Source organism: Rattus norvegicus, chromosome 1 (assembly GCF_021556685.1).
Source record: "Rattus norvegicus strain SHRSP/BbbUtx chromosome 1, alternate assembly SHRSP_T2T, whole genome shotgun sequence".
Taxonomy (NCBI): domain Eukaryota; kingdom Metazoa; phylum Chordata; class Mammalia; order Rodentia; family Muridae; genus Rattus; species Rattus norvegicus.
The window spans coordinates 202,532,056-202,555,470 of record NC_141534.1 but is presented as its reverse complement, the minus strand read 5'-3'; the positions used below and the strand labels follow the sequence as shown (position 1 = coordinate 202,555,470).

At 42.2% G+C, this 23,415-nt stretch overlaps 1 protein-coding gene across 2 annotated transcripts in view; it reads right to left on the bottom strand.

The window, feature by feature from the left end:
- Positions 1-23,415, bottom strand: part of Dock1 (dedicator of cyto-kinesis 1) — a 509,283-nt gene that overhangs the window by 363,358 nt on the left and 122,510 nt on the right. For both annotated transcript variants that reach the window (NM_001143858.1, XM_087561118.1), the window contains 1 exon segment: positions 16,610-16,744. In NM_001143858.1, the coding sequence (NP_001137330.1) occupies positions 16,610-16,744 (135 nt within the window).

The following is a 23,415-nucleotide window of genomic DNA, read 5'->3' as shown; positions in this document are numbered from 1 at the left end:
GGAGACAGAAGGAAGAAAGAAAGGGCATGATGGACTGATTCAGCATTTATTCAACCCCCAAAGAAACCGTAATTCTCACTTGACATACTTTGAGTCAGTTTTCCATTATCCGTCACCTATTTGATTTTGTGGTGCTGTGGCTGGAGCCATGGCCTCATGTGTTCCGGGTAAGTTCCCTGTTGTAGAGCTGTATCTGCAGGCCTTCTGCCAGGATTCTTAATCCTTAATGTTATGTAACTAACATAAGGAGAGTTAATTGTCTAAATGTGACCAACCATTATAACAATTTGAAAAACGACATTCTATTGGTAAATTCACAATTATGTTGAGAAACGGCACTACCCCAGTGTGATCATTTAAGAAGCAATGGGGACCGGAAAACTGTCAAGAGCCTTAGCTGTGCCTTCAATGGACAATAGGGATATTGTATACTGGCTGTACGGATGCTGATATATGCTGCTCGTCATAAATAAGTCCCATCTATAAATTATTTATTAGCAGTTACTGCAAGTTGCATTTACATTTTAAAATGTAGCAACTCAGATGTTTTATTAATGTAAACTAGTTTCCTGCCTAATTAAAAATATACCCCACCTGAAACTTGTATACAATGGAAAATTTCATAAACTCGGTGATAATTAATTACCCCAGAGGTAATCTTACATTTAAATGAGTTCCATTCTAAAGCAAGGAATTCTGTATAAAGTGGGAAATTGCAACCCAGTGCACCTGTTTTGTAAATAAGGGCTTCCAAATAGAGGTTTGCTTAAATGATGTACTGAACAATTAAAATTATAGAGTCATGAACTTCTGCTCGCAGGTGGTAGGAGAACAATGGCGGGCATGGCTGCAAATACCTGGGAGGTGTTGCAGAACTAACATAAGGAGTCTTAATTATCTAAACATAATGGGATCTTATAACCATTTGGAAATGACATTATCATGGTAAATTCAAAATTATTTTCAGTCATGGCACTATACCAGTGCGTTCATTTTAAGAGTCCATGGAAAGGAGGAAATTATCAAGAGCTTCAGCTGGGCTCTAAATGGACAATAAGGATCTTGTATGCTGCTTCCACGATGCTGACCCATGCTGCTTATTATAAATAAGTTACAATTGTCTGTCACCCCAGGACATTTGTCAGCCCCTGCTGCCAATGGCAGATGAAACTAAAACACAAATGAAAACGTCTAGAAAGCCAAGTGGAACTGGGCACCTGTCTCCAAAAGAAATGGCTTGGGTTTCAAAACTCAGGAAAGGTGTCTCCACTAGCACAGCAGATGAAAGGCAGACAAAACAAAGCAAAATGAACCACAGCAGATTCTGGGTGAACACTGGAGAACCTTGGAAAATGAGCTGATGACTGCAACTCACCAGACTACAAGGCACCCAGCCCACCATAAGCTCTCAAAACCCGAGGTGCTCAGACTGATCAGGAATACAAAATAAGCTCTGGTTAGTTTTCAAAGTCGACCTAGGATCATCTGGAAAGAACACTTTAATGAGAAATTACGTATGCCAAGTTAGCCTGTGGGCATGTCTATGGAGGACTCTCTGGATTGCTAGTTGATGTGGGAAAACCTAGCCCACTGTGGGTGGCATCAGCCCCTAGGCAGGCACGCCTGAACAGTATTAGGGAAAACAAAGCTAGCTGACAGCAGGCAGGGTAAACTTATTATCTCTTTGCTCCTGAATATGGCTGTGCCTGCCTTGACTCCCGAGAAATGGAGACTGTGATCTAGAATTAAAAGACAACATTTTTCTCCCCAAAGTTGCGTTTTGTTGAGGTATATTAGAGGGACCATGGGGGCTGGGGAGATGACTCAGTGGTCAAGAGCACTACAAAGTCTTGCAGAGGATCCTAGTTTGGTTCTCAGTCCCAACTACATGGCCGCACACAACAGGCTCCAGGAGATCCAATGCTCTCCCTTGCCTACTGTGAGTACCACATGCATGTATCTACACACATGCAAGCATGCACAAAAATAAAAAATAAAATGCGTATCTTTTTAAATAGAGTAAATAAAAAGATGGAATGGCAGAAAATTAAAAAGTGGAAAATTTTGAAAGTCAAGCTGGAGGATTACAGTATACAAATGAATCTTTCAAATGCAAGTTCTCAAATTTAAAAATGCAATAACTAACATTGAGAAGTCACTGCATGGGCCAGCTAGAAAGCAGGCATGGCAATATCCAAAAGAGCAAAACGGAAGACAATCTGGAGAAAAGCCACTACAAACATAAACAGAGGCAAATACAGAGACCAGGGTGGAAGAGGCACGCACAGAGAGGAGAGCCCGGGTGAATAGAAAGGGAGGGCTCTGAAGGAAGGAGGTCAGGACAGAGGGGATCAAAGTCTTCAACCCCAAACATGCAGTGCAAAGTAAATGCAAAGGAAAGTCGTCCTGTGCAGCCACGATAGAACTGCAAATCACCACAGAGACCTTAAGCCTGGAGGGCAGCCAGGGGAGACACACATTGCTCATCTTTAAGAGTCTAAGTGTGGGTCTAAAAGCAGACTTCTCACCAGAGATGATGGAAACCAGAAGAAAATAGAAGAACAGCTGGAGGAAGAAAACTGCCAATCGGGAGGGCCGTGTCAAATGAATGTATCTTTCAAACACAGACATGAAATAAATCATTTTCATATACACAAAGCCTGTAGCTGATTTCTTCTAAAAGAAATTCCACGGTGAACTCTTTTGACAGAAGGAAAACGACCCCTGAGGGAAACCTGAAGTTTAAAGAGAGATGAAAAGCAAGTCCGTGCCTAGAGCACAACCAATGAATACCGATTATACAAAACAGCAATGTGTGGCAGAGCTCAAAATACATGTAGACTTAAAGTGCGTGGCGACATTAATGCCAAGGACAAAAAGAATGGCGTCCCCATCCTCTGCTGTGCTGGATGTAGCTGGCATTTTCAAGGGAGCAGTAATGGTAATTTAAATTATTCTTTGAGTTTAGCAGGCATGTTTCCATCTGGGATAATTATCAAAACAGGAGTAAAAGATGTTCAACATGTTAAGAGAGCAGAAAATAAGATGGGAGCGAGGAAACATTATGTGGTATTGAATAAGGCAAGGAGGGAAAGGGAAGAAACAGGGAACGTGAAGCTTAAAAGGAGAAAAAAAGCATAGGAAAAACAATAAAAACCAAACACATGAAAAAATGTAAAAAGTTGTTATAATCAATATGGATTCATTTTGTGCTAAGCCACTAAAATGATAAGTAAATAGGGCTTCAGAGGCACTCAGTGGTTAAGAGAAAATTGCTCTTGCAGAGGACCTACCTGAATTCTAATCCCAACACCCTGGCCAGGTAACTCACAACTGCCAATTTCCAACCCCAGGGGATCTATTGCCCTTTTCTGTCATCCATCAACCCTGAGCTGCATGCACACACCCCAATACAGACACACAAATATATACAGGATGCTTAAAGTTGTTAAAATAAATAAGGCCTGGGAGCTCTAAGCAGGAGATCCTATGTATATGTGTCCAATAGCATCACCAGAAAGCACACAGCCGCACAACAGTTACACCACCACTACCATATGGGTCCCCTGCCCAGCATCTGCCCCCTCAACCTGGGACTGATGCCAATCCTGCCATGAATCATCGTGTCCAACAACTACAGTTCAAGTATCTAATGTCATCCCATGCTTTGTTCTGGAAAATCCCTCCCTTGCCTCAAACTCTGAATGTACCTACAGTCAGCTGTGGCATGCATGTTCCCAGCACACTGTTCAGCAGTTACCATGAAACTGCTATTCCCAATAAAGATACATTGGGGAATCTTTGTTAAACAGTAGACTGGCGAGATATAAACAGAAATAGAGAAATGATATCTAGAGAGGGAGAGATAGAATCACCACAGACAGACAGACAGGCAGGCAGGCAGGCAGGCAGACAGACAGACAGACAGACAGACAGACAGAATCACAATAATTCACTAATTTGAATGAGAATGTTGCTCATGGGCTTTGATGACTGAATGCTTGGTCCCCAGCTGGTGGTGCTCTTTGGGTAGGTTTAGGAGGAGTGACCAAGACTAGGAAGCATGTCACTGGGGATGAGCTTTGAGATTTCAAGGGGATGAGCCATTCCTAGTTCTCTCACTCTGCCTCCTGCTAACAGTGAGAGATGTAATCTGTCAGATTCTTGCTGCCTCTGCTCCACATTATGGAATCTGACATTCTGGAACCTCAAGTCCAAATGAACCCTTTCTTCTATAAGTGAGCATGGTAATACTGTTCTTTCACACGAACAATAAAATAACTAATACAGATAGACAGATACAGGCAGACAAGATAGACAGAAGGAAGTGACAGATGAGTGATCCATGCACAAGAAATAGATAATTCATAACAGACGGATATGGAGATGAGATAGATAGACCAGATAGAAATATATACATAGAGGTGATAGGTGGATAGAGAACTATAAATAATAGGCCTAGATAGGCATACAGAAAAGATATATGGGACAGAACGAATGTATAGATAGTATTCTAGCTTTTTTCCATTGCTGTAAGAAAACACTGACCAAAAGCAACTTAGGGGAAAAGGGGTTTATTCAGGTCACAATCATTGTGGGAAGCCCAGGCAAGAAGTCATGCACAGAAGAAATCTACTTACTGGCTTATGCTTAGCTACCGTTATTTATACAGCCCAGAACCACTTGTTGGGGGTGGGGGGAAAGGAATTTACTGCCACAATGGCATGGACATCCAAGATCATTGGCTCTCCATCTTCCCAAAGCAGTGATCCATTAATACAGTTCCTCATGCTGCAGTGACCTCCAACCATAAAATTATTCTCACCACTACTTTATAACTGTAATCTTGCTACTGTTATGAATCAGAATGTAAATATCAGCAATGCAGATGGTCTTAGGTAGGCCCTGTTAAAGGGTTGTTCTACAACCAACAAAAGGTTGTGATGCACAGATTGAGAGCCACTGTCCTAGACCAAGTGACAGGGAAACATCTTAGAGACATGGCCACAGGACCAGCTGATGGAAGCAATTCTTCAATTGAGGTTCCTTGTCAGGTCACTCTAGGTGTCAAATTGTGTCAAGTTGATAATAAAAATTAACCTGGATGGATGGATGGATGGATGGATGGATGGATGGATGGATAGATAGAAGGATGGAGACAGGTAGAGAGAACAGATGTTTGACAGTAGACCATACATACATACATACATACATACATACATACATACATACATGGATAGATGTCAGATTTTTTTTTCTCATGTAAGTTGATGCATGTGGTGGCCACAATGAGGCCTGGAATACAATCCCTTTGAAGCAAACAATCAACTGTAGCAGACCCTATAAGGAGTCAGTGGTATTCTCTATTTCTACAACATAGCATTTTCTGACTCATGAGTCTTTTCTCAAATCAAGATTCCCACTTTTTGGTAAAGGCACCCTATTGACTTTATATTATTTCAGGGTACTGGAAGGATCCCTTCACTAAGCAAGGCAGAACTCCAGGAACCAATCAACCATCTTTGAGGTGAAACTTATATGAAGACTCTTCTGTCGGTGCTGCCAGTTTGGGTGGGGATGACACCATAAAGCTAACAGTTTTTCCTTGAGTGCCAGCCACAGTTCAGGGAAGAATTTACTTAGCCAGAGTGGGCAGATCCTGAAATCAAAGGGCATAATTTCTGCAACAGTTCCTGCAGCAATAATATCTATCATACTTTAAAAATACTGGAACTTTGTGGTCACATCTATGTTTTTTTTTGGGGGGGATAAATATCTCTTGGTTCTATGCATCTAAAAATATTTTTGATTGCATGCCAGATATAACATTCTAGTGTCAAAGCTGTCGTGATTTTTCTTAATCTGCAAATGTATAATAATAATAATGATAATAATAATAATGTTAATTTTTTTGTTCTAATTTCTTATGTTTTTATTTCTATCTTCAGTCCACCTTTTTTCTCACACTAAAATTATCTATTTATTAAAGGGAGTTTAGAAATTTATTTCACCCAGTTCTAGTCAAAATGAAAACATCCAAGCATTCACTCCTATGTTCATTTAGATGAAGGGAAAAAAAGAAAACAATAGAAGGAGAAAGGCTTATTTGAAAACCACAAGCTGTGTGAACTGCTGAAACGGAATAATTTTTTCACAGGCTTCATAAAACTACCAAAAAAAAAAATCTTGAAGTTCAATAAGTAGGTGACCTTAACTGGTTCCATTCTGCCATAAATATAATTTTCACTCAACTATCTTTTTTATAAACTAATAAGTTTACATTCCTGTATTACTGTCTTAGGAATTTTTTTGACAAAATCAAAACAGAGATATCTGCTGGTATGAGCATACTAACTTGGCCTGGATTCCATGGCTTGGCCAAGTTGTAATTATCTCGGCAAGATATCAAAATCAAACCATAACACTGACCTAAAAATAAATATGTAAATAAAAACATAATGTAATATCTATTGCTTCCTGCACGTTAAATTCAGCTACCTATCTTTTCCGGTTTGTCTTTGACAAGGAAATAACTGAAAATAGAGACTGTATATAAATGTGTGTGTAGCATCCCCGATTTCTTCAATATATAATCAAAGAATAAATTAGATGAGTGTTAAATGGTATGTTTAAAAATAAATTAGCTACACAAAATGAAAGTCTAAGTAGTATTAAATATACAAAAGAACTGGCATGATTCCAATGTCAATTAAAATAATAAAATGAGTTAAATGTAGAATTAAGATTTCCATGGCTTTTTCAAATCTGTATAACACAGTATACAAACTCGGTCTATTAAAATACATATTTTCATACATTGTCAGTATTTGGAAAAAATTCAAGATGGATTTCCTCTCTGGTCTGGACTACAAAAACGATTACTTAAGAGTTTCAAGTTCGAGCTGAGGGGTGATTCTATACGGAAAGAAGAAAATGGGAAAACAAAGCATGTTTTGATAAGGAAAGTGTGTAACACATGAAATTCATCCTTTCTTTTTGAAAAAGAGTCATTGCCTAAATGCAGCGAGTCTTAGGGTTTTATTTTAAAGTGTCTATTTAAGGAAGAAAGCAAAACCAAACTGGAACTAAGAGACAGGAAAGGAAGGGACCGAATTACGATGAAAAAGAGACATTTTTGATAAAGAAGGCCAAGAAAAAGAATTTTTTTCAGATATTACAAAATGAAGGTTTTGTCCAGTAGTAGAATGACAGGCATTGTTCCAAAGTAAAGAAGAAGAGGAGAAGGAAGAGGAAGAAAGGAGGAGGAGGAAAAGAAGAGAAGGAAGAGGGATAAGAAAGAAAGGGACCAGGGTAACCTTAAGCATATTGCAGGCTGTGAGCAGGAGGTTTGGGAAAGATACATCGTACAAGAGGAAACCCATGTGTGGTCGTTTTTAAAAAGCATTTACAGTATTCTCTAAACCCTAACCTACACACTGAGGTGAAGCCAGAGTCCCAGTCTTTTTTTACTCAAAAAAAAAAGTTTTAAATGTATATCTGTTCTTAGTAAAACTTAAAAAAAAACTAGCTTAGGATATGAATAATTTTATATTTTCTCAAGATAATTTTTCTGCCACCTGCATTAGTTTTTTTAATTATAAATGGTTAAAACTTAATGATTGTTTTCTTGATGGCATCTGTTTATATGTTTAGTTTTTTAAAGTTATCTTTTCCCTGCATATATGTATGAGAACCATGTTATGTGCAGTGTTAATGGAGGCCAGAAGAAGCCATTGGATCCCCCTGAATTAGACTTGAAGACAGTTGTGAGCTGCAGTCTGGGGGATGGGAACTGAACTTAGGTCCTTAGCAAGAAGAGCAAGTGTTGTCAGCCTCTGAGCCAAGTCTACAGCTGGATACCTGTTGGTTTTGAAGTCCTTTAAGAACTATGTTGAAAGTGATTAAGTCTGACCTATAAAATATGAATTACTTTTATAACAGTGTTTGATTATTGATGGAATGTATTAAGGATTACAAAAGTTTTAGAACTCTAACGATCCGTGCCCTTTCCAAATTCTATATGCAAATGGAATTTACTTCTTTGTTCAAAATTTTCTTTCCAAACTTCCCATGCCTTATATTTACCGCATCTGTCTGTCTTGCTTGTTTGTTGGAAACTCACTGCATGAAAAGTTAACCATTTCCAAAGAACAGAGGACAGGAAGTTATCCACAAGCTCCAGCAGAGCTCTCCAGAGACCTGGTCCTTCTAAGCTTCCTCCTGGCTCCCTATGACAGGAAGGTGATGACTCTCATTCCCAGGCACCAATCACTTCTGCCCCTGACATAGGACCAAACGAGTGACCAGGAGAGCAGTGTATCTGCAGCAATTTACAGCCAAACTCTAACTACAGGGCTGCTGCTAAAGAAGTATTGAGAAGTATAATCTTTATTTCAAAGAAGAATGCAAAAGTTGTCAAAACCAAAATGTGGTTTCTGTGCAGACCCTATTCCCCGAATGTACCTAAAGCTGGAGGCTGTGAAGGGAATGTCCTCACCATGAATGTCCCACAGAAGCTGAAACAAGAGGGCCTGCATAAGCCAGATGTGCATGGATGGGTACCCAGCTTTATATTTTCAGAAACATATACCCAGCAACCTTGGACTAAGATCAGTCTTGTCTATTTACTACAGCCAAAGATTATTATTCAAAAGTATCTGATGTAATCTCCCTCTCTTGGTCCTTACAAACATCCCCTTGCCTTGTCCTCTTTAAAGATGTTCACAGTTTAACATGACTTGTGTTCTAATTTCAATCCTCTGCCATTCTCACAATGCTATGGACAAAGAAATATCATTTGCTTTAAAAATTCTCCTGATTTTTTTTATATATTTTATGTTGAGAAATGAAATCTAAACCTCACATTATATTTAAACAAATGGTATTTCCAATTTAAAGAACTGTGGTATTGGAAAATAAAAATAAACACATGTCAAAAGACATACCTTAAGCTGGGCACAGAGACTCATGCCTGTAATCCTAGTTCTCAGGAGGATGAGGAAAGGGGATCACACTGAGTTCAAGACCAACCTAAACCACATTATGAATTCTAAGACAAGCCTGGGCAAGCTGGCACAGGAATCTTCAATATAAACCAGCCAAGAGTTGGAAAATAAAAGAGTAAAGAATGAAACATTCACACTAACCAAGACATTAGGGAAAACTCTCAAGTTGAGGAAGGACTAAATCTACATAACGGACAACAGTTATAAACCTGTAGGCTAACGACAACTCTTTCAAACCTGTAAAGCATAATGAATGAGCCTTTAATTAATTTGAAATCCTACAAAGAACCTCTCAAGGATGACATTTTAATAATGAGCCGCTCTCTTGCCAAACAGTGAGTGCTTAGCACTGTACAGTGACTCCTTTGAAATGTCTCTCTGCAATAAAAGATCATCAGGGAAGTCTCTAGAACTTCCCATCCTAGTTTTATCCAATATACCAGGAAGAGTCACTCATTTGACCTACTTTAAAGTATAAGAAGGGACGGGTAGAAGGAGCCCAGAAACTTATCAATAAATAAATTGATGAGTGAGTGCTCCTCATTCCTTGCTCTTCTTTCAATGAGAATTCATTAACAACATATGATGACAGGCTCTTTGTATATGATCTACATTCTAGTTTGTGACCCAGGAGCATAAAGATAGATCAGCATAACTTAGTCATGATCAATAACTAATTATTCACAAGGCTAACACCAGATGACAAGCAGAAACTATAGCACACTAAAGGGAGTCACAGCCCAAGCAAGGCTAGACGGAGGCCAGCCTTCAGCAGGTCTGCTGCAGGATGTGTCTGCTTTGGGCTTTCTATTTAATGTGGTCCACCCACACAGAAGGCAGAAAAACAACAGCAGAGGAGCCTCTGGCTGCCTGGAGCCTTTCACTGGGTTCACCATGAACCAAATTTGCTTGGGCCAGAGCTGCTATTCTCATTCCAAGACAAAAAAGAGCTTCCTAAGTAGAACAAAGAGTACGGAATGGGACTGTACCACAGAAAGGCAGGCACGGAACATGCTAAGCGTCAGTATCCCTATCTCCCAAGTTTCATCTCTTTGTTCTTCGGGAGAATAATTACTTGCAATTATCCCCGAATTTAACACAGCAACTATATTATACTTGAAAACACAGCAGACCATTTTGAAAGAAGAAAAAAAGAATAGACCTCAAAAGTTTGTTCCAACTGAAAAAAATAAAATAAAATAAAATAAAATAAAATAAAAGAGGCAGTTGTCAATCCCAGCTATGAGCAAAACTGCTCCTCTCCCAAGTCAATGAACACACTGTAGGTAAGAAAATGGGAATTCTACTTTGCTCCTCTCCCCACCTTTGAAACTATCCTTCCTGCCTGAGACCTGCTTAGAGAGCCTCTGATGCTCAAATATTCCAGACCTCTGACAGGAAAACCAGACTGTTACTGCCTCTTCAAGTAACCCATTCAAAACAGGAATGGACCAAGACTCTAATCAAGCCATTGAAGTCAAAGGTAAATGTCACGGGAAGACAAGGCATAGGTCATCATGGGCGGGGAAATGAAGCTTCTGGCCGAAGCAGCTCTGGCTGGAAGGGCATGAATGTTCTCTGCCCCTGGAATCACAAGATACTAAAACACATCACAGTTTTCAGACCCCAGTATAATGAAGAAGTATTTCTCGTTTCTATACAATATGGCTATAAGTGCACTTTACATTCTGAAAGGCATATATGTTCTTTCGTCCTTTAAAGATCCTGGTAGGGATATATAAAAGGCATGGAAGAAGGAAGTTGCTCTCCAAGAGTCTACTTCTTTGAGGTTCAGTGTACACTGAAGACCAGCTGAGACATCCAACCTCATGGACTGAACAACTACTGGATGCTTGGATCTTATGTTTATAGGCAGCCATTGCTGGATTAGCTGGACCACAGCCTTGTCAGCTAGGGCCAGAGCCTCTTCCTGGAGTCCTGGTCCATCAGCATCCATCAGTTGTCATGGTCACCATGGTCAAATGGAAAGGGCAGAGCTCTGGACTACAGCATAGAGTTGCAAGAAGACACTGACTAAAAGGGAAAGGACCAGCAACCAGCTGATCCAGACTGCGCAGCTAGTGAGTGCCGGCTCTGCGTCTAGATGGTGGATCACCTCAGGGACCTTCGCTCCTCGCTTGTGTCTCAGGGATTAGACGGAACAGAGCCTAGACCTGTGGTAGAAGCTGTGGTCCTTAGAAAAGATGCAGCCGCTGTCAGCTCCTGTTACGGTTGATGGTGCAGATTACCAGGATGGAAAGGACAACTGAGAGAGAAACTGGTCAGTGGGACCCTGCCATCCAGGTCCCTCACTTTCTGAGCACCCTGTGCTGCTCACCACCTCCCTACTGAAAGTAGTCGTGGCCGTGAGCTCCACTTTAGAAGCCACACTTTCCATAGTCATTCATGATTCCTCAGACACAGAGTATTCTGGAGTGCCAGGAGGGAAGCTGCTTACCCATGCAGCCCAAGTCCTTCACGCTACAGACGAAGAAACTGAGGCCTGCAAAAGTCACGGAGTCAAAGAGAACAGAGCCTAGCAGAGAGGCTGTCTCCCCGACACTTCATGAATCTCCCTTCTGACCAAACTCAGTGTCCCACGCTCTTGTTTGCGGTGCTGAGATCAAACCCAAGGGCACAGCTCCTGCACAATGCATGCTGCATCCCATACACTTGCAAGTTAGTCTCTAGTGATCTCACAAGCAAAGCAAGACAAAACAAAAGAACTTATGGGTGCCAAGTTCAAACAGGATAACCAAGTCCGCTGAAGTGCGCAAAGAGCCCTGGGCTGCAGGGAGAATTGCTAAGAGACTGGGGAAGGGGGCAGGAGTACAGGATGAGGTGGGTTCTAAAAAGAACCCAAAGACCATGAGTCCGTAGCACAGAGAGCATTGGTGCTACATAAACACATCTTGGGTAGTCTGTGGGGCATAGCGCTGGGCCAGGTAATCTCTAATCCTAGTCTGATTGGAAGAAAAGCAGGGGAATCCACAGAAAGTGGATGAACATCCCTAACCTGCAAAGGGAGTGATACCAGAATGGGGGCCCAGGAAGACCCCACTCTCTCACCCAAAGCTCAGACAGAAGCAGGGGCAGAAGAAAACTGAGCTCAGGGCAGTTAGACCTGGTCCCATTGGTGAAAGAGACTAATGCAGGGAGTCCTGAAAGATGCAGCAAAGACAGAGTAGTCTGGAGATCCAAGGCACACAGAACTCACGGGAAGGCAATGGCTGAAGTAAGACAGCTGAGGGCACACCCCTTTAGCCCACAGTGGGTTGGCTTCCAGAAACCCACAGGAGGTTTCTGGCTGCTTCCATGAAAGGTCTTGCCCCATTCAGACTTCAGGAGAGCCTGACTTGTCTAGCTCAGGAGAAACAGGGGAAGAAAGGGGAAAGTTAGCATTGAGGAGAAAAAGAATTGGACAGGACTCAGTGATGGGCTAGCCCTGAGGATGAGGAAGAGAAATAAAGATGAGGGCATATTGTGGCCAGATGGCAGGGTGGTAGCGTTAAGATGGGGGGGGGGACAAAAGAGGAATAGGTTCAGCTGGGGACACGGAGAGTTCCAGTTCTACAGACCCCTTCTCTCAGGGCAAGCCTCTCTTTTTCCCTCTCTTTTTTCAGAACAAAGGTAGATTAAAACTTGAGACTATGTAACAAAAGCCAGGCAGGAAATGACGTGGGTGGCCGGCATGCACCAAGGAGCCTGAGAACAGAAGCCTGAGGTCTATTTGTTACTTCTCTCTCTGCTGCAACCAACTGCTTGGCAAAAGTGACTTGGAAGAGTAAGGATTTATTTGGCTCATAGGTTGAGGGCATAGAGTCCATAGTGATGAAGAAGTCACGGCAGCAAGTGTCTGCTCTGGAGCAGGTGGCCACACAGCACTGCACTGCACTGCTTGGCAGCAGGGGTACGAGGCTGCTTGTTCACATCTCAGTGATGCGAAAATAGAAAAAGGAGAATACCACTGGAGGTTACAGAGGTGCTGTTTAGCTGAGGACCTCTGGGAGAGCGACAAAGCTTTGTGGGCAAGGATGCCCTTGTGAATGAACTTGTGCCTTTCCTGGATTTCTTAGCCTCCTGAGAAGTTTCCATAATAAATTACTTTGTTTCGCGTGCTTTAAAAAAAAAAAAAAAATCCTGGTAGGGAGCTAAAATCCACAAATGCGGAAGGGTTTGACAAGGACATGAAAACTGTGATACAGACAGGACTTAAGTTATAACATATTTGTGGAAAGAGAATAGAACAAAAGAGAGAGGGAGGGAGAATAGGAAAAAGACAACGGAAAGTAAGACAACAAGTCATTGTGATCCCCACATGTCAGTAAAAAAGACCATGACTCTAGTCAAGGTCCTTGGGGAGTGCAGGACTCTAATGCCTCTTAGAGATAGCTGACCCTGGATTTGTCTTCTGCACAATCTTGGCTCTTAGAAAGTGCATGCTATTCTAGCAAAGAAAGTTAGTTTGGTTAATTTGAGATAAGACTGTTCTTTCTTGAGACCTCCCTCGGAGAGATGCAGCCTAGGAAAGAGGGCATTGCTGAGCCCCTAAATGAGGTACATCCTGTGTCCTACTCAGGTTAGGTTTTAATTGGAGCATATAATTCAAAAGAACATGGCAACAAATTACTAGGACTATGCTATAGTACTATGGACAGAGAGACAACAAGTGAGGGATTCAAGGGAAGTTCAGGCCCTGGCACCATAGATATACAACATAGTGGAGTCATGGAGGAGTCGGAGTCCTAGAACAGATGACAGTATTTTCTGATAGCTTTTGAAGACGGAAGGAGTTCACAGGAGCCAGAAGGCAGACTCTTTGATTCCTAGAGGGGGAAGAAGAGGATAAAGAGGTACCCCTTTGGTGTAGACTCACTTCCCATGTGAGATCTCCATGTAGGTCTCATGAGAGTGTCCCAGTAGGATATGAGTTAGTTCCTGTGAGAAGAGACCTGAGCAGAAGTTGAGCCTACATGAAGGTCATTTAGAACCTGAGATGGGGGTAGGGAATCTACTCAAGCACATGAAGCACCAGATACTCTGGGTTGAAAATATGAGGGTGAGATAGGAGTCTCTCTGTCCAATATAAACTTAATGTAGCAACTTATATTTTGTTGAAGGTACCATACTCTGCATCAACTTGGCGCTCATCTATCTCCCTGAAAGCTAGGGCTGGCCTGTGACAACAATCTGTCAATGAGATGAGAGCCTCACACAGCCTTCAGAAAGCTCAAAGAGCCTCTGCCTAAGAGAACCTGGTACAGCTGCACTAGAACCTGACATCACTGCTCAAATATGGAAAGGCAGACCCACCCTTTAGGTCATGAGGAAATGAAAAGAATCTCTAAAGACAACAGGATAGAAAGATCCTGGATGCTGAGAACGTGAGGACCACATGGAACAAGGGAATGAAAGCCGAAGTCTTCTTGCTAGAAGCTGAATACATGGTGGGGTGGTAAAGTGAGCTGTACCTGGTAAAGCACCTAAGTAGATTTTTAATGTTGACAAGAAACCAAACATATTCCCTAAACACCATAAGACTGATCAAACTGAGCAAACCTGAGATACCATGGTTCCAAGACCTTATGCCTGTAACTCTAAGTTACAGTGAGAAGCCAAAGTGAGAGGCAGAGAATTTCCTACTGGTCTATTCGGCTGACCTCAGTGGACTGAAGGACCACAGTCATTTCTAACATAGCAGTGTTGTATAAGAGAGTCAACATTTGCTATGACAACCCAACTACACAAGCCGCCATTCTTGTGGATTTCTGAGGAATGAGAAAATCCTTACTGTAGCTAAGGGAGACACTCATCAAATCCCTGACTCAGCAGCACATGGATCACACATGGGACAAGATTAAAAATTTCTAGGTAAACCATGATAAAAACCACATCACCTGACTATTATGGGCTTTCTTTCTAGTTCATCTTTCTACCCAACTGTAATGAGAGAATTTAAAGAAGTGAGAAAAATAGGGGCTGGCAAGATGGCTGAGTTGAGAAGAGTGCCTGTTGAAATGTTGACAACCAGAGTTTGATCCCCAGAAACCACGTGATGGAAGGAGAGAACCAACTCTTACAGTTGTCCACTGACCTTGACATGCGAGGCATGACATCTGCAGGGGGGGGGGCAGTAATGGGGGGAAATTAATTAAAATGAAGATTCCAGGAGCCACAGAGTTCACTGACACGTAATTAGCGTGACTGAAGGAAAACCAGACAATACACAGCAGAGTATAGGCCAGTTTACTTGTTCTCATTCTTACCTAATAGCGAGAAAATCACCGCCAGTTTAAGTACCCTACAAAGACAGAATCCATGCACATGAAGTGCCATGCCAATTCCCAACAAGGGATGAGAAAGAGCATGCCTTTGAGATGCCAATCAAGGGCAAAGCCTCAAGCCTCCAATGTTGTCTTCTTCCTGTGACCTCTGGCTTAACCAGCAGGAGCCCTAGAGTGAAGAGAGTCCACTCAGCCGCACACACAGGGAGGGCTGTCCAGTTCTTGGGAGATATACCACTTGTGACCACTACTGGTCTCCATAATCAGTAGCATCCTGCTGCAGCATTCCTCCTGCTTTTGTCCCCTCTCCTCTTGGCATTTTTGAACATATCCACTTCAAGCAGGTGAAGATGAAGCTTAGAGAAAATGGGTGTAGATAGGGCTCCAATGAACTTTATGCTGGGTTTTCCAGGATAACATGCTGTGTGCCCCGTTCTCTGCAAAGGCAGCGAGCGTGCTTTGTAATTGATGGACTCACCAAGCCCATCTCTACGTGTAGAGACCTACCAGAAGAACATCAATCAATCTTGAACAGCTACCATGGGCACACAACATTCAATGCAAGTCATGAAAACAAAAAATGGCACCCTCCAAAAATAAACAGAGCCTGCTCCACAGCTAAACTACCCACCTGCTCATCTCTCCTGGTACTGTGAGATGCTGGGGCCATCACTGTGAGTCGCAAAGTGACTTTGTTGAATCACCACAGGCATGGAGGTTGTAAGTATCGATGGATAAAAGACCAGCATTCGAGTCATAGACATCCCAACTTGCTTACAATAACAAAATTAACTCAAAAGGTGGTCAGCTGCCATGAACCACTCACTAGGCAGGGTGCCCAAGGGCGCTCTAGTGTCTGGAGAAACACAGCATTCTGCTGAAAGGAGGAAAGTGGCCAGGGCCCTGCAGTGCTCCCACGTGAGGCAGTACAACTTGATTTTGGCTTTTCCTCCTCATTGCTTGTTTCGTTTCCATTCACCCTTGTGGGGCTTTTTGCTCTATGAAGATATACTGAAAAGTACTGCCGAGCCCTCGGTGGATGCCCAGCGCTGCGTGAGAAGCATTGCAAATGCTTTCAGCAGACAATGTTTGGCTCGCAGGCACACTTCTGAGCCTGTGGGAGAGCCTAACCTCTGCAGGGACAGCTGCGGAAACTGTCAGGGTCAGCATGGGCAAATGCACATCTGCCCTTTATCTATGAGTGTCTGGTCGTAACAGAAGGCAAGGAGAAGGAAAAGGAGCCAAGGACAGAAAGGAAGAGAGAAGAAAGGGAGAAAAAAGTCAAGTGAAGACTTCATAGGGCCTTCACCGAACACTTACTGGTTGAACAGTACCCGTGAGCGCACTATGAACTTGAAGATGTACTCCAAGGCTTTTATGGCTTTGTACAGCTGCTCGTTGATTCCCGGTTTTTCAGCGCTGGCCACATAAGTCCTTAACACCTTGGTCAGTTTCCTGGTCCCAAGGGAAACACATGTCAATCAAGGGTTCAGAAATCCCAACTGTACACTTAACTGAGAGTGAAGTTTACGTTACTTTTATTCTGGTTTCCACATATGAAAATATGCATATTCATAAAGGTTTTCTAATCAGGCAAAGCACCTGATAAAATACCTTCCTGGCAATGTAGGAATTCTGCAGAGGTGGGATAAAAGAGTCCCTCACTCAGAACCATCAGCCACCTGTTCAGGTTAGCTAATTTGCTGCAACAAAAGGCCTTACACTGAATGGGAAATTTTTAGATGGCAATGCAAATAAACCGTGCTAAATTTTAAATGAATTTCCTAAGGATCTCTATTAAGAGGGTAAAAAAATAAATAAATAAAAATATTAACATTTTTAGAGCAGATATTTCAATGGCATTCACCCCAAAATATTCAATTTTTAAAACATAAATAATAACTGTATTTCTCGTGTTCATATTTGTAAACTGGGATCATAAAACAAATCACTAACACGAAAACAGTTTACACAAATCACAGCACATACAAATTCATCAGAATTATTTTTCAAATTCCCCATCCCATGGCAGACATAACTATAGAAAGTAAATACGAAAAACTGTCCACTGCGACTCTGTAATTCATAGCTTCTTAGGTTGTGGAGGTTGGGGGGGGATGGGAAGGTGTTTTTGTTTTTTAAAACAGAGTCTCTTGATGTAGTTCGGGCTCCCCTAGGACTACTTATTATTCACTGGTTCTCAACCTGTGGATTGAGACCCATTAAGGGGTCACTTCTCAGATGTCCTGCACATCAGATATTTACATTACAATTCATAACAGTAACAGAATTGCAGTTGTGAAGTAGCAACAAGATAGTTTGATGATTGGGGATCACCACAGCATGAAGAACTGTTTTACAAGGTCACAGTGTTAGGAAGGTTGAGAACCACTGAAAGAGCAGACTGGCTTCTGCCTCGAGAGAACTAAGATTAAAGACTTGTGCCACCACACCCAGCCATAGACACCTTCTTACAAAATTCTTGGCACAGGGCAAAGCCTCAGATTTTCCTACGTAACCAGAGAGTCTAAACGGTAACAGATTCATTCAGACCTTCAGGCTATGTGAGAAGGTTGACGTAAAACAAACAAACAAAATTTGAGAAATGTAATTTTTAAAATGTGATCAACTTCATTAATAAACAAATACATGTAAATTAAAATAAGACAGAGATGAGAAAGCAGCTCAGTAGGAAAAAGCCTGCAGCAGGAGGCAGGCCCTGCATCCAATCTTTACCACACAGAGTAAAAGTAAATAATACAATGTACAAACAAATAACAAGGGAAATGTTTGCCTAGTATAGGCAGGAGGAAGGGAAACATGGGAACGATACTCTTTCAATCAGGGTATTTTCTCACACCAGTTAAAAGCAAAAATATCCCAATCTGTTGACATCAGGAACTCCAGTTTATGGAATCTCAACAGAAGCAACTACAGGTGTGTTCACTAACATCTCCCTCAGCATCGTCTATATAACCAATACAATGCCCATCCCCTGAGTGTAAGTAATTTAATCATGAAAGAGAGAGGAGAACACTGCTCAGCTATTAAGTAGGCAAAGGAAAAGGCTAGACAGGAGGTTCCATCACCACCAACAGGGATTGTTGGGGTTGTTGGTTTGGTTGAGTTTGGTTCGGTTGGATTTGGTTTGTTGGTGAGACAGTCTCATGTAACCCAGGCTGACAGTCACTATGAAGCTGAGGGTGACCTTGGACCTCTGATCCTCTGGCCTTCACCTCAAGAGTGCTGGGCTCACAGATGTTTGCTATCAGGCCTTGCTTTGTGTGCGGGGAATCAACCCCAGGGCTTCTGTGTCCCTCTACTTATGAAGCTACATCCATGGCCACACCTTTCCACTCTACGCAAAAGGGTGTTTGTAAGTTGTTCATAGAATGCAAAGTAATAAAATAATTTCATAAACTACATGCTTGTCTCTCTGGGCAGGCAAATTTGGCCTGAGCATTTATCCAAGAGAAATGAATGCTGTGTCTATAAAAGACAAGAAATCTCAGCCTTATGCAGAATCCCAGGAAGGTAAGAGCCCTCCAGCCCATCTATCATTAATGACAGAACAAATCGCGGGAGTCAATTATGACTAAGAAATTTTTTTTTAAAAAGGGCCCAATTCAAACAATGACACATAGAGCAATATGGGCAAATCTTGAAAGCATTATGCTGAAGGAAAAAGGCCAGGTGCATAGGAGTACATGGTGTTCAAGAGAAGACAAAACAGCTCTGATACAGAAATGGGAACATGGCTGCTTTTTTGAAAGCAACACTGACTCTGAGGGCAAGAGCAGTCTTTCTTGTGCGGGGGATAGCAATATAGTACAGACATCTTGTCTCCGACACTAGTTACAAGGATGGGAAAACTGTCTGAATTCACAAAATGATTCCTCCTACACTAGAGTAGCCATGAGCAAAAGTCTTGGGAGTTTTATTCACTTTAAAGATTTACTTAAGCTCTTTGTTCTCTTCTCTTCCCTGCTCTTCCTCTCTTCCCTGTCCTTTCTCTCTACCCCCACCCCTTCCCTCCACGTGCTCATGGCCGGCCTTTCCTCTCCTCTCCTCTTCTTCTCTCATTAAACCTCTCCACATGGAAAAAAAAAGATTTACTTAAGTTTATGGACATGTGCATGTGCCTGTACCAGTTAATACATACCACAGGTGAGCAGATGTCCGCAGAGGTGTCAAATCCCAGGGAACAGGAGTTATATATACATAGGCAGTTACAAACCAACACGTGGTGCTGGGAAGCAAATGCAAGTCCTCTGCTGGAGCACTAGCTACATGCAGTCTTCGAGCCATTTCTGAGTTTTAAACAAGCATAGGTACCATGGTGTAGGGTGAGGGGTCAGTGGGTGAGGGTAAAATGCTTGTCACACAAGAAAGAGGACCAAAGATCAATCCCTAGGACCCACTACAAAAGCCAGGCATGGTAATAGCAGATGCTTGCAACACCAGCACCAGCAAGGCAAAAACAGAGGAGGAAGATTTGTGCAATTTACAAGCCAGTGAGTCCAAGCAAGCCAGTGACCTCTGGGTTCGGTGAGAAGTCCTGCCTCAGAAAACAAGATGAGGAGAGAGTTGAAAGAGGACCTCTGACATCAGCACTAGACCTATGCATGTGCATACATCTACACAGACATAGACATATGTGCATATACAACACACACACACACACACACACACACACACATCTTTTTTGACACTTTTTAATTATATGTGATATATGTGGTTGTTTTGCTTGGATATGTCTGTGCACAACACGTGTGTGTGGTGCTATCAGAGTTCTGAAGAAGGCTTCAGATTGTCTTATGACTGCAGACCGTTGAGAGCTTCTGTGGGTGCTACATATCGAAACCGATCCTCTGAAAGCACAGCCCATGCATTTCCTCCCGAGACATCCTCCAGTCTGCTAGTTACAATGATATTTAGATTAAAAAATAAGTTAAGAAGTTTGCAAGTGACCAAATAAATAAGAAGGCGTTTCTGACCCTGAATAGGTTAAAGCACTTCAGAAAGGAACCCTGAGCCATTGTGGGGGCAGCCTATACGATGGTGTAAACTGTGTGTTCTGAAGGTTGGCCTGCAGAACCCATCTGCCATGGGGTATGGCACTGTGATACACGGGGAAGTGTGTTCATTAGGAAGTGCCCCAAAGCAAAGCCATTCCTTGAAGCCTCTGATACCGGGCACAAGTCTGTCTTACACAGCTCCTGATATTGTTCCAGGCTTCCCAGCAGCTTATCTTTTCACCTCTATTCAAGTCAACATTAAACAATAACAAAACAAAACAAAAAACAAAAACATCATAGCACATACTTGGGAATGAGAATCCTTCCAACTCATTAATCAAAGAAAGGATTGGAATAATAATGATGGTCGACAAAGAGAATGGCCCAAACCCAGAAAATAAATCTGCACAGCCATTGCATAACTACATAAAGATCAAAACCTCTGAAGGAAGCCAAAATGGGGCAGAGCAAATGGGGCCTCAGTTATACCAATGGGAAGCGCATGGCAGCCCCATGAGACCCAGTGCATGAGACAGAAAAGAGCCATGGCATGAAGGTTACCTGAAAAGGACCTTCGTAGGAGCACCTCCTTCTCTTCTCAATAGGATCAGTACTGGTCACACCCAAGGTGTCCTAGCCTCTGTGAACTGCCAAGGCAGAGAACTGTGCTGGAGCTGAGGTGATGAAAAGAAGGCCCACTGCTGGGAACTTTCTCGCTACTCACACAGCCTTTGAAAGGCAAAAAAATGGCAATATGCCTTCAATCCCAGCACTATGGAGGCAGAAGCTGGTGAACCTCTGTGACTTTGAGGCCATCTTGATCTACACAAGTGAGTTCCCAGACAGGGAAACATAATGAGACCTGTTGAGGTCTTCAGGGAACAGGATGGATGGAGGTTCTTAATAGATAATGCTGGAGTTTCAACTGACCCACAGAACATTATAAGTACCTACAATGGAAAGAGATAATATGCGGGGACAGCCTTCACTGGGTGCTACAAATCACAAGTCAAAGCTTACTCCTTTGGTGTTTCAAAGGTTGACTACTCAGATTCATTGCCGAGGAAACAAAGTTTCCACAGAATCAAAATGTTACTGCTTTAGAGGCCTGAGAGATGGCTCGGTAGTTAGGATCACATTCTGCTCTTGCAGAGGAACCAAGTTTGAGTCCCAACAATGTAAGGCAGCTTACAACGGCTTGCCACTCCTCCAGGAAAATTGGTGCTCTCTTGTGGACTTCACAGGCATGTGCACTCACATGCATATACCCACACCCATACAGACACATGCACACATAATTTAAATGTTTTTTTAAACACATAGGAAAAGAATTATTACTGTTTCAAGTGTAATGTCAAATATGAGTTCCTATTTTTTATAATACACTAATAAATAGGCTCTTATTTTTTATTAACCCTTGTAATTGATATAGAAAACAATAGATTTACAGTCTATCAGAATGTGGTACAGATATCTATTTCTAAAACACAAGTCTTTTTAGCAAACAGCACAGACAGAGCAGGAGGATACTGAATCTTGCCTCTGCATTTCAGGCTGTCCTTATACTCATGTAGCCTGTAAGTTTGAATTTGTGATCCTCCTTACTCCTCCCTCAGAGAGTGGCCTCGACCCAGGCTGGAACTGAAACTAAGAGCTTCGGGCACTATGCAAATCTCCACTGAGCTATATCCCCAACAACCCTTCTAGTTTATTTTTCCGCCAGTGAGCAAGGATAGGCCCACACCAGGAAGTGGTCAGCACTGCTATGGTTTCCTGAGTTAAAGTAGGAAAGCTATTCTCAAAATAGCCTATTAGACCTGCTTGAAAGGAAATATTTAAATCAGCTACATATGGAGAACCAGCTATGTGCTTAGACATCTGGCCACGTCCACAATCCCTGAATAGCAAATGCTAGTCACTAAGGCAAGAAGGCATCCCAATTTGTTCCTTTCCCGGAGATTCTATAGGAAAATGTCCAATATACAAATCTACAGGGCATCTCCACTGAGCCAACAGAGAGATTTGAGTAAACATTAACAGAAGACTAGTAAAAGAATCTACACAGCTTGCTCTGCAAGCTTAAGTAGTTTCTTAGGCTCCTACCCCTGCCAGGGACTCTACCCACCATCAGCCATAAGCATGAAGAATGGGGCAGGAAGGGATCTGTAGCACAACACTGGGTTGTGCCACCCACTGGCTTCAGAGACTGGCATCCCTGGACCTTGAGTTCACAGCTACATAGTCAGAGAAAACAGGCTTTTACTAAGTCTCCTCAGAAGCACAGATGGGGCCCTGGACTATTTTATAGACTCTAACTTCTAAAGTTCTTAAAGAAATAGTATGACTTTTTTTTAAATTTCCAATGCAATTACACAATACAAAATCTGAATACATGTCATTAAATCCCAACATGAAAGTAAGTCCAACAGAGTAAATGAACCCCAACAACTGCTTAGTGCTTGCTGTCTGAGCATCAAGGTTTATTCTGAGCTCTAATAACTCATTAGAATTCTCAAACAAGTCTACACTCATCTTCTTTTTTTGTAGACAAAAAGGTTGAAGGCCAGAGAGGTTAAGCAAATTGCCTAAGATCACACAATTCATAAAGGACAGAGTTGTCACTTAAGCCCATGTACCCTGCATGCAGTTACCAAACAGGAGGTAACTTTTCTTGCTGGCCCAAGCTCCACAAGTTCCCTGCATGCTCAGAGAGGGCTGGAGGCAAGGGCCCTAGATGGACAGAAGAAAAAGAAGAATCTAAGTAGTTTAATAGCTAAAATTTGTGTAAGAAAAGGGAAGACGTACTTTAAGGAGCAAGGAGGCTGGGTGGAGAATACAAAACTGCATTTTATGTACACACACACACACACACACACACACACACACACACACACAAATAACCCAATAGCCTCACACAGAAACACATCCATTTGTTCATATATCAGCTGTTGGGGGGGGGGGCTTCAGAGTGACAGGAAGCGTGCATCCATACATCAGCTTCATCGAACATAAGCAGAAACTCTCAAAGATAGATGGAAGGTGTGGGGGAGAACGTGGATTTATTCCAAAATGTGAGGCTAATTTATCATATATCTCTTTCAACAAGGA